The sequence below is a fragment of the Pinus tabuliformis genome, chromosome 5_1 (assembly GCF_031772625.1).
Source record: "Pinus tabuliformis cultivar Carrire ecotype Pingquan chromosome 5_1, CPIR1, whole genome shotgun sequence".
NCBI lineage: Eukaryota > Viridiplantae > Streptophyta > Pinopsida > Pinales > Pinaceae > Pinus > Pinus tabuliformis.
Genome location: NC_142305.1, coordinates 623,166,707 through 623,182,535, shown reverse-complemented (window position 1 = coordinate 623,182,535; position 15,829 = coordinate 623,166,707). Strand labels below are relative to the sequence as shown.

General features: G+C 38.9%; 1 protein-coding gene across 1 annotated transcript; it reads left to right on the top strand.

Moving 5' to 3' along the window:
- The first annotated feature begins 12,072 nt into the window (after positions 1-12,072).
- On the top strand, positions 12,073-15,612 carry LOC149166482 (inositol-3-phosphate synthase). The gene is made up of 10 exons (XM_089432631.1): positions 12,073-12,824; positions 12,931-12,999; positions 13,115-13,250; positions 13,409-13,656; positions 13,760-13,986; positions 14,231-14,346; positions 14,460-14,636; positions 14,744-14,932; positions 15,043-15,105; positions 15,205-15,612. The coding sequence occupies exons 1-10, from the start codon at positions 12,637-12,639 to the stop codon at positions 15,322-15,324; spliced, it is 1,533 nt and encodes a 510-aa protein (XP_089288757.1). The 5' UTR covers positions 12,073-12,636; the 3' UTR covers positions 15,325-15,612.
- The last annotated feature ends 217 nt before the right edge of the window (positions 15,613-15,829 follow it).

The window sequence follows — 15,829 nt, the reverse complement described above, 5'->3', positions numbered from 1 at the left end:
TCGTTGTCTGACAGGATCGTGATTGTTTTATGCTAATGTTTATGTATATGTATCTATGTATCTATGTCACCGTCCGACAGGGTTGTCAGGGATCATTCTTGTGGAGGAATGATTGTTTATGCAGGTGAGTTGCATGACGAGGTTCCTAGTCTTATGGGGAAACAAGTGGGGATAGTATTCATGACAAATTTACGAGGTCAATATCATGTGGATATGAATTAATATTGTATGCGTGTATTATGCCTATGTTTATGTTATGACAGGTAACTCTGAGGGATACATCAGCCGAATGAAAGCAGTGAGATCTGTCGCAGGTTGGGACACGCATGGATAAAACACTGGAAGAAAGGTTTTTTGGTAGAGACAGTGCGGTTTTGGATATATGGTACTACTGTTGTGCATATGTTGTATATGTTGTACATGTTGCATCTGTGATGTTGTGCACATGCGGTGTTGTGTAATATGGTGTGTGTACATGTTGTTTATGTAATGTTATGTACAAGGTGGTACAGATAGTGTTGTGAAAATGTTGCATATGCAGTAATGTGTACATAGGGTGTTATGTACATATTGTATATGCAGTGCTATGTACATATGGTGTTGTGTACATGTTGTACATATAGTGCTATGTACATATGGTGTTGTGTTCATGATTGTACAAGTGGTGTTGTAAGCATGTGGTGTCGTGTACATGTAAAGCATATGGTGTTGTGTATGTCTATCGTTGTGTACATGTTATATAGGTGGTACGATGTACATGTGGTGTTGTGTACATGTTGTGCAGGTGGTGCTTTGTACAGGTGGTACTATGTACATGTTGTACATATGGTATTGGTGTACATATGGTATTGTATGCATGTCAGACATGTTGTACATATGGTATTGTACACATGTCATACATGTTGTACATATGGTACTGGTTTACATATGGTATTGTACGCATGTCATACATGTTGTGTTGCGGACATGCGACACTATGTATGTGCATTGTGTAGTCGTGATATCATGACATATGTATTCATTGTGTTGTACTTTGTGTAAGTAATTGTGTTGTGGTGAACACCGGATATAGGAGTATGTATTGTGTTGTGGTGAACACCGAATGTAGGAGTATGTATTGTGTTGTGTTATACACTGTGTGTAGGTGTATGTGTGGTATGTCAGGTGTAGGTGCATGTATTACATGGTGTTGTATGTCGTGTGTGGTTGTGTGTGTGTGATGCACACTATGTGTATGGGCACATGGTTGAGGAGAAGGGATTGGGTGTTTTCCGAGTGTGGCAACCATTCCGTTGTGCATACGAAATAAGAACGAAGGTAGAAGTTAAGGATTGATTAAAGGATAAGTATCAGTATTTTATTTCAGCTTTATTATGCGTGTGATTTATGATTCTGGTCTATGATGATTACATGTGATTTATGATTCTGGTCTATGATGATTACATGTGATCTATGATTCTAGTTTATGATGGTTATATGTGATTTATGATTTTGATATATGATGGCTGTGTTTTGAGCTAACCTAATGTGATGTGTTTATACATAATGATTTGGTCAAGGATGCTAGTTTGACTTGTTGTGACAGGAAGTAAACAGAATTGCAAGTGTACCTTATTGATGAGCTACCAATGAGATATGATGTGAATTTATTTCAATTTATTTTAAATCTAATGGAAGTTATGTGCTTGATACAGGAAGCAAGGAAAATGCCCGATTGGGTGGTTGAAATCAGATGCAAGAATTAGCAGCAGCAGTGAAAGGAAATGGAACAGGCAACAATATGTTGGTAGAGCACTTCAGGAGCAGGGCCATTGTGGGACACTGGTACCCAATAGTGTCCATTGATTTCCATGAGCATGCTATGACCGGTATGATGGTTTTAAGGCAGGCATATGCCTTGGTTGTTTGACCTTTCGATGCGAGGAAGCCTTGCCAAGGGATGGATCGCCTGGGATAGGGGATGTCAGAGAACTTGGAATGTGAGTGATTGTATGGAAGGGGTGACTGGATTGCCCGAGGGACTGTGTAGCAGAGAAGGGAAGGTCGAGGATGGATTTTTTTTTTGTTATTAGCATTTCCAAATGGAATCAGATGCACATTGGGAGTGTGCCCTGGAACCATGAGTCAATGATTATTCACTGTGAGGAAAAGTGGCACAATATTATAGCACTGGACATTGGATGCAAATTTGACCTTACAGTGGGTTCTAGACTTCCTCGAAAGGAGGTAAATTCTGGTATTACTTTGTGGGTGGAGGTGTGAGGCTCTGGATTCCGTTGTTGCGAATTCAGGCATCGTATCCTTTTATTTGTTGGTTGAGAAAATGTGCATATGTGTATATCTGTGTATTATTGTAAATATTGTATCGAGTTGGATTTATAAAGCTTCATAGACAGTATGAATATTTGTTGGGTGGAGCAAATGTTTATGTCAGTATATGTGGTTGTTATTGTAAATATTGTAATGAGTTGTGTTATAAAGATCTAGTAAACGGTATGATTGCCATGTTTTAGCAATGGTCATTGTAAATACTGCAATGAGTTGTGTTATAAAGCTCCATGATCCAGGTGGATATTGGTGGCCACCCGCCTATTCCACTTGGACCCCCACCATTGTTTCTTTCATTTTTTCAGTTTCCTTATTTGTAGCACAATTTACTATTTTGAGGCCCTAAACGACGTTTTTTTTTGTAGTCCTCAAATAGATCTTTCTAGCAAGGTATTGTGCGCTTCAAAAGGAGATCGTATGCCAAAGTTACGACCCCGGAAAGTTGATGTACCAATTTACCCGAACGGAGTCCATAGTTTGGCGCTTCATCTCCTAGGGTCAGGTTTTTGGATGTTTATGGTTTCCCATTGTTTCTCAATAATAAATAGGCCTTGGAGCCTCATTGTAACACGGTTTAGAGGCATGTAGCCGGCACATCTCTTCTTAGAGATAAGCTACCATCGCCCGAGCTAGTCTTATTTACATTCTGTTTGAAAGCATATTTCAGTATTTGATATTAATGAAATGAAGTGTTATTTCTACTGCATCTTTGTATTTATGGTTATATCTGTAATTTGTTGCGTTCCTGTTTAAATCCGGATCACTCCATGGGCAATACGTTTTATTTTGCAACGCTTTGTTGGTTTGTAGGTGTCATTGAACAACCCTACTTTAAAATCCATGTAAAAATATATATAAGACCACGATTATGGGACACATATTCCAAGTTGAATGTTGAGAAAAACATCCCAGTTTGGGTGTCATTGGTTTATTATTCCTAAGGAAATTGGCAAAAGCAATGGCAAAATCTTTGGAAAGGCATGAAACATTTATTGGCATTTTATTTATGAAAATAAAGGAAATTAGGAGAAAAGGAAGGTGAAAGGTCACATGTTGCATGTGAAGAGGAAAATGAAGGAAAATAGAGGCCTAATTTATAAAAAGGCTTATGAGGACCAGTTGGCAAGATTTTGGCAGGTTTTGGTGGAGCTCTCTTCTATTCTCTCTCTTTCTCATACTCTTGGACAGTTAGAGTTTCTTGGAGCACTTTGGCATTGGATCAAGAAAGGAAAAAGAATACAAGAGGAAGGGAGGAGAAAGAAAAGAAGAGCAGGATCAGACAGCTGCAGCAGGATTCTTTGCAGGTATCAATTTACATGTGTGTTTTCCTTGCTAGATTTGGCATGCATATTATTGCATGTGTTTCTTTGTTGTTATGGCATGGGTTTTTCCAGTTGTGACAATATTTTCAGCCTAGCCTTGCCATTTCCAGATAACCATGGTGTGATGGGGTTCTCATGTTTCGGATGAGCTGGATTGTCAGATGGATTCGAAGTTGAGTGAGGTAGATCTCCAAATAATAGAACACATGGCGTAGTAACCCCTGAATCGAACTGTGGGTTATGGTAAAGTCGGATTTTGTGTTGTCTCGGTGGGCCTAAGAATCCTCGACTGGTGAATGGCGGGATTATAGCCTATAGGTGGATGCTCTCCATCAGGCCTAGTAATCCCGGGATGGGATATGCAGTAAATCATGGAGAGTGGGTCTCGATTTAGGGCCTATTGATCCGGCGTAGATTGTGGTAAAGCCTGAGAGACTAGGAGACAAGAAAATTCCTCACAGTGTAGGTGGAGAAATCCAGTGGCATCCATGCTTGTTTTGGCCTAGTGATCTGGTGGAGATCATGGTAAAGTATGTTATTACATGTTTATTGTGTTGGCCTAGTGATCCGAGATGGATTACGGTAAAGTCTAGTTTCTATTGATGAGGGTGAGGTGGTTTAGCCTCGGGATGCCCTGGTTGGTTATTTTGGTTTGAATCCAACATTCATGCTTGGAATATGACGCGAGAGTGAATGGCAGAAGAGAGAATTGGCTCAGCCATTTTATGGTCGGGTGGAGCGTGGTAGTCCCATACCGGATTGGCTTTTGCATTCATTAATAAGAGGTTCTTTCCTTGATATCTTATAGATAAATCTACTAGTTTATATGTGGATTTTATGGATGATGTATCCTTGATATTTATGTTGTTATTATGTTGGTTATAAGCATGTATTCTAACAGTGATGATGCATGGCTTCCCTCATGTTTTGATTGGTAAATGAATGAACAATATATCTATGACCTAATAAATGATAATGCAGCCAATGATATAAGGGAACAATGTTTCTTAGCGGTTCTCATATAAGTATGAGACCCCTATGCTTAAATATGTTGTTTACGCCTATAGATTACATATTTGTGACATGTTTGACGAAATGTCTACCATGGCTAGTAGGGGTCCAGTCAAGCCCTTATTCAAGTAATTGTATTTGTACCACCATTCCCTTGTTATCTTTCTATTCTAAAGGTGTCATTGAGTTCTAGGCAGCGACCTGGGCTCCGGGCCTGAAAAAATGGCTCAAATCTCAGGGATGTTGGCACAACACTGAGCAAAATAGTCCCTGGACGCTAGCATACCATGTTGTGGGAGCATCCAGAAGATGCATGCCCATATCATGGGAGTGTCCGGGGGTTAATTGGTCTAAAAACTTAGTGGGACCCAAGGGCCAGTTACTTGAGTGGTTGGGATGGTTCCTGGGAGTCTTGTAGCTGATGTGGAAGGTTTGTATGTTGTGTTTCCATCAATTCCACTTCCTTAAGGTCACATAGGAGGTTGAATCCCATCATAGTAGCCTCTTGTCACTTTTTTACCCTGGTTGGTCGGTTACTTGGGTAGATGTGGGAGGAGGGTGTTACAATATGGTGTATCCTTCCCGTGGAGGTTCGAGCCAATATGATCTCGAACTCCTTCTAGTATGATCCTTCTTGCCTTTGCAACACATTTCTTCCACTATGCTAGATCTTGAGCATATGTTGTTGGAGGCTTAGGAATATCATTGTCTATGAATTCCTTCAACCCGTTGTCTTCCAACACTGCTCCATCTGTCCTTCCAAGCAATAGAATTCGAACTACCCTCAAAGGCATATTCGAGTCTCGATCCGTAGAACAACATCATGCTGGCTCTGAAGAATGATCGACAAATTTGATTTCACCTGCAAAGACAAACTCATATTCTCCTATTTTAGTGTAATTTCTACTCTAATTCCATGTAGAAATCACTTATAGATTCAAAATTCCAATTGTAATTTACTAAAACAATAGACTTGAATCTACTCTACTCATCAGCGAAAACAATTAAACAATCACGAAATCACGAAGCATACAAGAGAAAGAATTCAATCAACACATTACACAATGATTTCCTGGGGAAAGCCAACACTAAAAACCCCTGCTATCTGTGTATTGCATTAGTCAGAAAATATGAGAATATTATAATGCTTTGTTCAAGCCTGAGCAACCTCTGCATTATCTTTATCTATCTCATAGCTTCCTAGAGAACCCTTGGCGAATACTTAACCAATTTATGCTTGCCTAAGTCCCTATTTCCTTGGGAATTAACCCCTATTAATTAGGGAAATTCCTCAATTGGAATTGTGCAATCCTCATAGGCTTTCCTCTGACTGCATGCACCACCTGTACAATTTGGATGATTATACCACTGATAGTACAATTCCCTTGAACTTCAATCTCAACGGGGTAACCCTCAGATATGACATGCATGAGTTATTTATGAGTGAATCATCAGTTAACTGGTTGAACACAAGAAGCAACTCCATCAGTTGGAACTAGTTTAATTGACTCTAACTCAGTTAAACTGAATTAATTAATTACAACTCAAAATAAACTCAACCATGGCTCCTATAAAGTAGGAGACACTCTATAGAAAGAAAGAAGAAAGAAATTATTTTAACGTCCACGAGGCTAAAGATAGCATATGAGACAGATTGCTTCACACTGTATTAATTAATTACAACTCAAAATAAACTCAACCAGGGCTCCTATAAAGTAGGGGACACTCTATAGAAAGAAAGAATAAATAAATTATTTTAACGTCCACGAGGCTAAAGATAGCATATGGGACAAATTGCTTCTTCATCTGCTTGATGTATTCAACCCTTTTCCTGTGAAGCTTCATAATAAATGCTCCTAGCTTCTCTACAAACCCCTTGTTAAATAGATTATCCCAAGAGCTAGTTGACGACATATTTGCATAACTTTCCCTGTTGTCTTTGAAGGCCTCACATTCTAAAATGAAATGTTTTTCTGTTTCCACTTTTCCGGAAGAACAAAAAATGCATACTCTTTCCTCCCACACTTCTTTTGGCCTTTTCCAGCGCCCTATTTCATAATGGAATTGATGAGAATTAGTCCTTAACTGAGTAATAAGAATTTTGTCTCTCCAAGGGATATTGGCCTCTATGTATGCTTTTGGTTGATGACTATGAGTGGGATTAAACACTTCAATATAGTATTTTTTCTTTCTTCTTAGCTCCTTATCCCAAGAAGGCTTGTGGAACTTATCCATAACAAAAGGTTTTATCTCTTTGTTGTTTATGGGACACACGTTCAAGCAAATACCCCATCTACTAAACCATTTGTTATTTTGTTGCATCCAAGTTTTTTTCTGTTGCACAATCTGTCATTAAAGACAACCTTAGGCCATCTACCCTCTTCCATTTGCTCAAATTTTTTTAAATAACTTATGACTCGCACCATAGCAATTTCTTCAATAGGAGCAACCCATGTTTCACTTAACAAGATAGCATAAGGAGCTGCACTTTTAATCTTGAATTTGTTTGTAATCAAACGCTTCTGAATTTTCTCAATTTGTCTCCACTGCATGTTGGATGTACTGCTGGCCCATAGTTCACAACCATAGAGAATCACTGGAATCACTAGAAGCCCAAAAAGAGTTTGAGTAGTTTTCCAATCTCATAACTCTGCCTCTCTACACCTATTTTGAAAAGCATAAAATGCTTTCCAACCCCCCAAAGTTCTTTTCTTTCTACAACCACCCCAGCTTAGATTTTTGTTGAACTCAATTCTGAGGTATTTGTAATCCGCAACTTCTTCTAGAATGTTTCCTTCGAAGTAGAACTTATGTTGGTTATGTTTTCTTTTCTTAGAGAAAACCACTACTTTCATTTTGCTGATATTGACTTGCATCCCCACACTTCTACAAAAATGCTCAAGGGATAGTAAGTGCTCTTGCAAACCAAGAGTCGATTTAGCAATCAGAATAAGGTCATTTGCATATAAAAGAAGCCTTATAACAAACTTTCCCAAATAGATACCATCACCCCCTTGCGAATTTAACCACTCCTCAAGCTTGTCGATATATAAACCAAAAAGGGTAGGAGACAGTGGGCAACCTTGCTTGACCCCGATATTGCTTCTAAAACTTTTAGAAATGCCCGTTGAAGTTCCAATTTTGACTTTCACCTCTTCATACAGCCTATGCACAGCTGCTCTCAAATGTATGGGAACCCCAAGTTCCTCCATTATGTGCCAAAGCTTAACCCTAAGAACCGAGTCAAACACTTTTCTGAAATCAACAAAGCAACAAAAGACGTCTTCTTTTTTCTCCCAAACTTTTTCAATGATGTGCCTTAAAGTTATACAATGATCAACTGTGGAATGTTTAGGTCTAAAACCTGCTTGCCCTTTAGCACGCTTATCTCTTTCTTCTGCCCACTTGCTAATTTTATTTTCTAGCATACAAACAAAGGGTTTATCATGATGGTCCTATAATTGGAGGGATTATTGACGTCACTACTCTTGAAAAGAGGTATTACCAGACTAGTTGTCCAATTTGTGGGGAGCCATGTTGTATGATGTTGTTGAAAATTTTTGTAATGTGAGGTGCAAGGATCTTTGAGCCCCACTTTAGATATTCTGCTTGGAGTTCAGCTAAATCTTTTGCTTTTCCAATACCCAACTTCTTGATACCCATCTCTACCTCTTGCACCGTGAAGAGTTCGGTATCAGTGTTGACCAAGGGGGGAGGGTGAACCTTAGTATCATGCTCATAGAGTTGTCTTGCATAGTCAAACCATTTAGAAACTGTAATACTATTTCCAATTTGTATATTTTTCGGTTGGAGCTCCTTCCAAAATAATTTGGGATTATTTATCCCAAGGAAGATTAGTTCTTCCCTCCTTGAAATTATGAAATGAGACTTTTTATTGCTTAATAACTGCTTGTAAGCTTTGAGCTTTATGTTATCCTTGTTTGACTCTTTCCACATTCTCCTTGCCTTTTTGCATTCGTCGTCAAACCAAGCATTGACCAGAAAGCAATTTGTTTCAGACTTCTTAATTTTTGCTCCTTTGCACTTTGCAAGTGCGCATTGAATTAAATGTGTTAATTCATGACTATGAAGGCCGTGAATTGTGATTTTCTCCTTCTCGAAGAGCCTCTCTAGCGACATTTTGAAGGTATTACAATTTTCTGGAGCCAAAAGAATTTTGCCCTGTGAGAGATTTTGTTGGACATGCTGAATTTTTGACTCTAATTGTTTATTTCTAGTCCAAAAGAAACATAAATAAATTGGCTCGTGATCCGATTTTAAGTCCCCCAACTGATCTCCAATCAAAACTTCCTCCATTTTCTCACACAAACCATGCGAGCAAATTACATAATCTACTACGCTTGCTCCATTGTAAGTATTGCAAGTGAAATTACCGGACTTTGCCCATCAAGTCAAGCCATTACAAATGACTATATCAAAGGCCCCACATAGAGTAAGCAATTGTTCACCAAAGAGATTGTAGCCCTTTTCCTCTGAAATTCTTTCCCACTAATGATTACTCTCTTCTGTAAGCCAAATAGGGTCGCAATCATCTTTATAGCAAATAATGCTAGCTTGCTCACTTGTAGTACTAACATTGAAATCACCCACTATAAGGACTTCACCTAACTGCGATTATGTTGCAATATCTGCTTTTAAGGTTGCAAATGGATCTTTGTGGTCAAGCCCTCTACCTTTGTATATTTTGAAACTTGCAGCGCAAAATAACATGTTGTAATTCTGATGTGGTTTCCATTTTTTGATATTTTAAAGCAAATGAATTGCTTATTTGAGTCTTTTTTTCTAACTGAATGAGACGACCTCATTTCTTCCTTACTAAAACCATGATACCCCCGTGCCCTTTGCCATTCCCTGTTGCCTTGTTCCACAATGCCATCTTCTAATATCCTTCAAACATAGGTGTCTTGCACCCTTCATGCTCATGTGTTTCTATGAGGCAAATTATGTCTATATCCTCTGCAATTGGCCCTAACCCAGGTCCTCGTCTCCATGGGTAGCTTCTATAGTTCCAACAAACTATTCTTAAGGAAACCTAGGTATGACTTGATTGCTATTTATTTTGACATGCAAGACTCACATTTGAGTCTTTGTCCCCGCTTTCCCATACTGACCTTGCTAACTGATTTCCTGTTGAAGAGTTTGTTGCCTCTTCTTTATTACCATCTTGCTGCTCTATTTTGGAAGGAGGTCCAAATCGCACTATCACAGCTTTGCCTTTATAAATCCATGCTCTCTTGCTTTCATCTCTCACTGCCCTAACCTTTAACATTTCCTCCCTCCTTTCCTCCTATTGTTTTACAGTTAGATCTTCTTCTAGGAAAAAGCGAGAACCCCTCAAGAGATGCTTCATGCTTAGAATGATATATTTATCACGCAAGCTAGGCATGATGACTTGTTTGACTCAAGTTAGACCCTCAACTCGAATTAAGTGAGCCAACTAAGTTTAAATCAAGCTTTTTCTTGTTACATTTTCAACATATACATGTTATCTATAAACATCTCTTTATTTAATAAAAAATTGTTGTTATTGTTTTTTCAAAAAAGAAAAAGAAAAAAAAGCTCTCCCATATTCTCCTTTCATTAAAGTCAAAAAAATCTTAATAAAACATATTGTAACTAGCTCATTTATGAAATAATTTAACCTAATGTAATAATAACAATAAATATTCTCCAATTAAAAAATAAAATAAAATATTTAAAAATAAATAAAAAATAAAAATTCTAAAATTATTTAATAGGTCATGACAATTAATATTCTCCAATTAAAAAATAAAATAAAATATTTAAAAATAAATAAAAATTTAAAATTATTTAATAGGTCATGACTAATTCATGTGTATTAATGTCACAAATGATAACGATGTTAATTATTTGTTATTTTCTTTATAATTTAATATGAAAATCGTTTCAATTATAATTTCACATATAACTGTTTTATTAAAGAATCTTTAATACTAAAAAAATTAGTCAAAAATATTACTAAATTGTTCTCTTAATATGTCACATGATGACGTTAGATACTAATTTAATAATATTATATTAATTTTGTTTAAAATTATAATTTACAGATATGTTTTTGGAGTTGTCTATAATGCGACGATTACGGTGACGGAATCTGGCGGAAGAAATTGAGGTTAAATCTTGATTTGTTGCAGTTAAAATGGTTTTTTAACTGCATATTTGGATTCAGCACCCTGAAAAACCTCTGGGACGCTTTAATTGTGCAGAAACTAGCTATCAAACTTGCGATTCCAATAAATTGCTGCCAGATTTTGATAAAAAACCCACCAGAAAAACTTCAAAAAATCACATTATAAACAACTGCTATGTTTTTAGTAAGTCTATTAAAAAATTAAATCTGTCAATTTATTTAATATGTCATATGATTAATTCACTTTATTTCGTATCTCGTATGATTAATTCACTTTTTTAATATGTCACATGATGACGTTAGCTAAATTTATATTCATTTTGATATAATTATAAGATTCCTTGTAAAAGATCCCAGCAATAATAGGTATAGAAAGTGATTTTATTTTCATGAATGAAGTTTATACTTTTTCGATAAAGGTAAAATAAGAGTCACATGACGATGTTATGAATGTTCGAGTTGATGGTGACAGTGAATGATATCCATGGTCCCATGGGGATACACAAGTCAGAAAAAGCAAAAAATATCACTAATGTTTCACATGAATGTTTTGGCCCTGGGAAAACTAGATGTATCTGGTTAGGTATCACTGTAAAGTGCATTTTGGATTGGTTTTATGAATATTTATTTAATAATTTTACTTCGGAAAAGAATGATTTTATGAATATTTTATAATTTTTTTCATTGGAGTAAGCTATACTCCAGTTTTTTGAACTTTTATTATAGATTATAAGCTATACTCCAGTTTTTTGAACTTTTATTATAGATTACCCATTTTTATTTAAGAGAGTATTCTTTGAGTCCCTGGAAGAATTATTTAATAATAATTTAGAATTAGGGCAGGAGACCGTCTAGATTCCACTGCAGAGCTGAAATGTCTATAAATATCCAACACGTGTCGACACCAGATGTGATTTCAGGGCCCGCATTGCGAAAAAGCGAGTCCAGAAGAGTCCTGAATCAAATGACGCGTCTGTGGCACGGCCTGCGTCTGTGGCAAAAAGACACGGGAAGCGCAGCGACTGGTATGAGTTTTGCCGTGTGTCACTACGAGGACGATGGGTCCAGTGGACTTGACTCGGGGTCCGAACCAGGAGTTAGAGGTGCGTGCCCCAGGACTGCCCTTGCCGAATCTTTGAACCGCAGTGGACTGAGTTATTGCTCGAGTGCCGGGTCTGCGAGAACGTGTAGTACGACTAGGGGGGGGTCTATTATTCGTGCGTCTTGGGCCCGGCAACTGGGGAACGAAAGAAGGGAGACAGTTTAGAGCTGAGCTATAAAGCAGAAGAGCGGGCTCGACCTTTGGCACACTACCAACTCCAGCAGTGTGAGGAGGAGAGTTAAGCAGAGTTAGTGTGAGGAGGAGAGTGAAGCAGAGTTTCTGTGGTCTGCCAATTTTCTGATCAAAGACTGTCGTTCCGATTTGTGGACTGAATTTGGCTTTGCCTCCCGTTCAGTGCGAGCATTTCTTTCGAGAAATTCAAGCGCGACCCCAACGAAGCTATTATTTGTTCGCCCGTGCAACTCTTCTCGTTCACCCGTGCAACTCTTCTCGTTCACCCGTGCTTGCTTTGACCCTATCCGTTTGCCTGTGATTGATTTCTGCGTTTATATTCGCTTCGCTACTTCTGGCCGACCTGTGCAATTTCTAATTTAGGCACAGGGCTTTCCATATTCTTTCCTTGTTCCGCGCACGATTCTTGGGCGTAATCAAAGCTATTATCGAGTCTCTCCATCGCCTGTTATTACCTTTCCCCTTTTCTACTTTCGCTGATCTCGTCTCCTCTGTGCTGTCTGGTAAAGATGTTTATCCAGAGCTTCCGCGTTGAGAGCCCCAACGTTAAGTACTCTGAGGAAAGCATCGACTCGATCTATGACTACCAGACGACCGAGCTCGTGCACGAGAATGCCAATGGCAAGTATGAGTGGGTGGTCAAGCCCAAGACCGTGCGATACGAGTTCAAAACGGAGAGACGGGTCCCCAAGCTCGGGTGAGAAACTGTTTTCTTAATGCCCTAACGTATTTTAAATTATTAAAATAATTTGAGGCTTTTTCCAGTCCGGATATGAACTTCTGGTTTGGGTTTTTGTTTTTAGGGTCATGCTCGTCGGATGGGGAGGAAACAATGGTTCCACGCTCACAGCGGGTGTGATTGCGAACAGAGAGTAGGTTCTCTTTTTTAAATTTCTATTCAAATTTCAGTTTTCGGTTTTCTGTTACAGCTTCAACTCACTTACGTTGTCGTACGACGATTTGTCGTTTTTTCCTGGTCGGTTTTAGAGGAATCTCGTGGGTGACGAAGGAAAAAGTACAGCAGGCAAATTATTTCGGTTCCCTCACGCAAGCTTCGACCTGCAGAGTCGGATCCTTTAACGGCGAAGAGATTCATGCTCCTTTCAAGAGCCTTCTCCCAATGGTGAGCTACAGTGCTGAATAGCTTTTTATCTTGACTCTCCTTTATGAAGCCCCTATTTTGTGAATTGTTTCAGATGCTTTTTATGATACCCCGCTCAAAAGCGTCGGGATCCTTTAATGATTCTTTTTCTAAATTATCGCTGGCGTTTGCTTATGCAGGTGGATCCTAATGCAATCGTCTTTGGTGGATGGGACATAAACAACATGAATCTGGCGGATGCCATGGCCCGAGCCAAGGTTCTTGACATTGACCTACAGAAGCAGCTGCGGCCCTACATGCAAGGCATGAATCCTCTTCCTGGTATATATGACCCGGATTTCATAGCGGCAAACCAGGGTGAGAGGGCAAATAATGTCATCAAAGGCTCCAAGAAAGAGCAACTGCAAAAGATTATCCAAGATATCAGGTAACGGCGCTTTGTAACACAGGTTTGACGAATCTTATCTTATCTTATCTTCTACTTGTGGTGCTGATGAGTTCATATATCTTATATTCTGGGGCCGTTGCAGAGATTTTAAATCGAAAACAAAGGTGGACAAGGTAGTCGTACTGTGGACTGCTAATACCGAACGATACAGCGATGTTATCGTGGGTTTAAATGACACAAAGGAAACCCTGCTTGCTTCTCTGGAAAGAAATGAGTCCGAAATCTCGCCATCGACTCTGTACGGCTTGGCATGCGTTCAGGAGAACGTTCCCTTCATAAACGGCAGTCCTCAAAACACCTTCGTTCCAGGTCAGCAGATCAAATGCTATTTGAAGTGCGTTGTGCTGTTTTTCAGTTTTTCAGTTTTTCTGTTTTAGACATTTTCTAGGCAAAAGATTTCGAGGCGCTCAATTTTTACAACCGTGCAAATGCATGCATTCACAGAGCCTCTCGGCTTCCCAGGTTTTGGCCTCGGAATGCGGTGCTTGTTTCAGAATGGAACAGAAATCTGGATTTGTTCTAACTATGTTTCAAATTTCTGAATATTCAACAGGATTAATCGATTTAGCAATTACAAAGAACAGTATCATCGCAGGAGATGACTTCAAGAGCGGGCAGACAAAGATGAAGTCGGTACTCGTGGATTTCCTAGTCGGTGCCGGTCTTAAGGTATATGATTTAAACATTTAAAGCTCATAAAAGTTCAATTTCTTTAGCCATCCTATTTATGGTGACACCGACTGAACTGAAATATTCTCCTCTGATTCCTATTCCCATTGCAGCCAACTTCGATCGTGAGCTACAATCACCTCGGTAACAACGACGGGATGAATCTGTCAGCTCCCCAGACTTTCCGGTCAAAGGAAATTTCAAAGAGCAATGTCGTTGACGACATGGTTGCCAGCAACGCCATTCTTTACGAACCAGGGGAACACCCAGACCATGTCGTCGTCATCAAGGTAAGCGTTCGTGCTTTCTTCTTTTGCATCTTTCTGATACTGTTAAATCCCTGGAATATGTTTTTAACAAACCTTCAAACCCTTATATCCTTGTGTTCTGCCGGCAGTATGTACCTTACGTTGGAGACAGCAAGAGAGCCATGGACGAGTACACGTCCGAGATATTCATGGGAGGAAAAAACACCCTCGTAATCCACAATACATGTGAAGATTCGCTTCTTGCAGCTCCTCTGATCTTAGACTTGGTGTTGCTCGCCGAACTCTGTACCAGGATTCAACTTAAAAAGGAAGGCGAGGTAAGAGTAAAACCCCATTTCCATGTCATGCAAATTTCAATTTCTGCAAATACTGCTTGCGAACTAGATTTTTGCCATGAATGGATTAACAATGGAGCAATTATTTCCAGGGGAAATTCCATTCTTTCCACCCGGTAGCAAGCATTTTAAGCTACCTCACCAAAGCGCCACTGGTAAGTTCTGGCATTTATGTTCAAGTAAACTTTTCGGGCATGGACATTTATAAAATGTCGTGCTAATTAGATTCGAACTCCTGCCCTGTATACATACAGGTACCACCAGGCACGCCTGTCGTTAACGCCCTGGCGAAGCAGAGGGCGATGCTGGAGAACATCATGAGGGCCTGCGTCGGCCTCGCTCCCGAAAACAACATGACCCTCGAATACAAGTGAATTGCTGGGGTCAGGTCGACATCCTAAGTGGCATGGGTTTATTCATCGTACTGATGAAGAAGAAAAACAGGGTGGTCCACTCGAATGAGCATCTACAGTGTTTCTGGTACCCTTTTGTAATAAAATCTACCTGATGTCGTCTTATTATGCCATATAATTTTACGGTCCCAAGTCGTTTGTGATTAATAATAAGCGATTGTAGAAGTGTGACTTGTTTAGAAGTTTTCGAACCAAGATGAAGCGTATATGTTCATTTTGGTGATTGTTAATAAAAGACAACTTTTTCAACTTGATGTCTCTTTTGTGTTATTGGATTACCGGTTTTGATGTCTCTTTTGTGTTATTGGATTACCGGTTTCGTTTGTGATTAATAATAAGCGATTGTAGAAGTGTGACTTGTTTAGAAGTTTTCGAACCAAGAAGAAGCGTATATGTTCATTTTGGTGATTGTTAATAAAATACAACTTTTTCAACTTGATGTCTCTTTTGTGTTATTGGATTACCG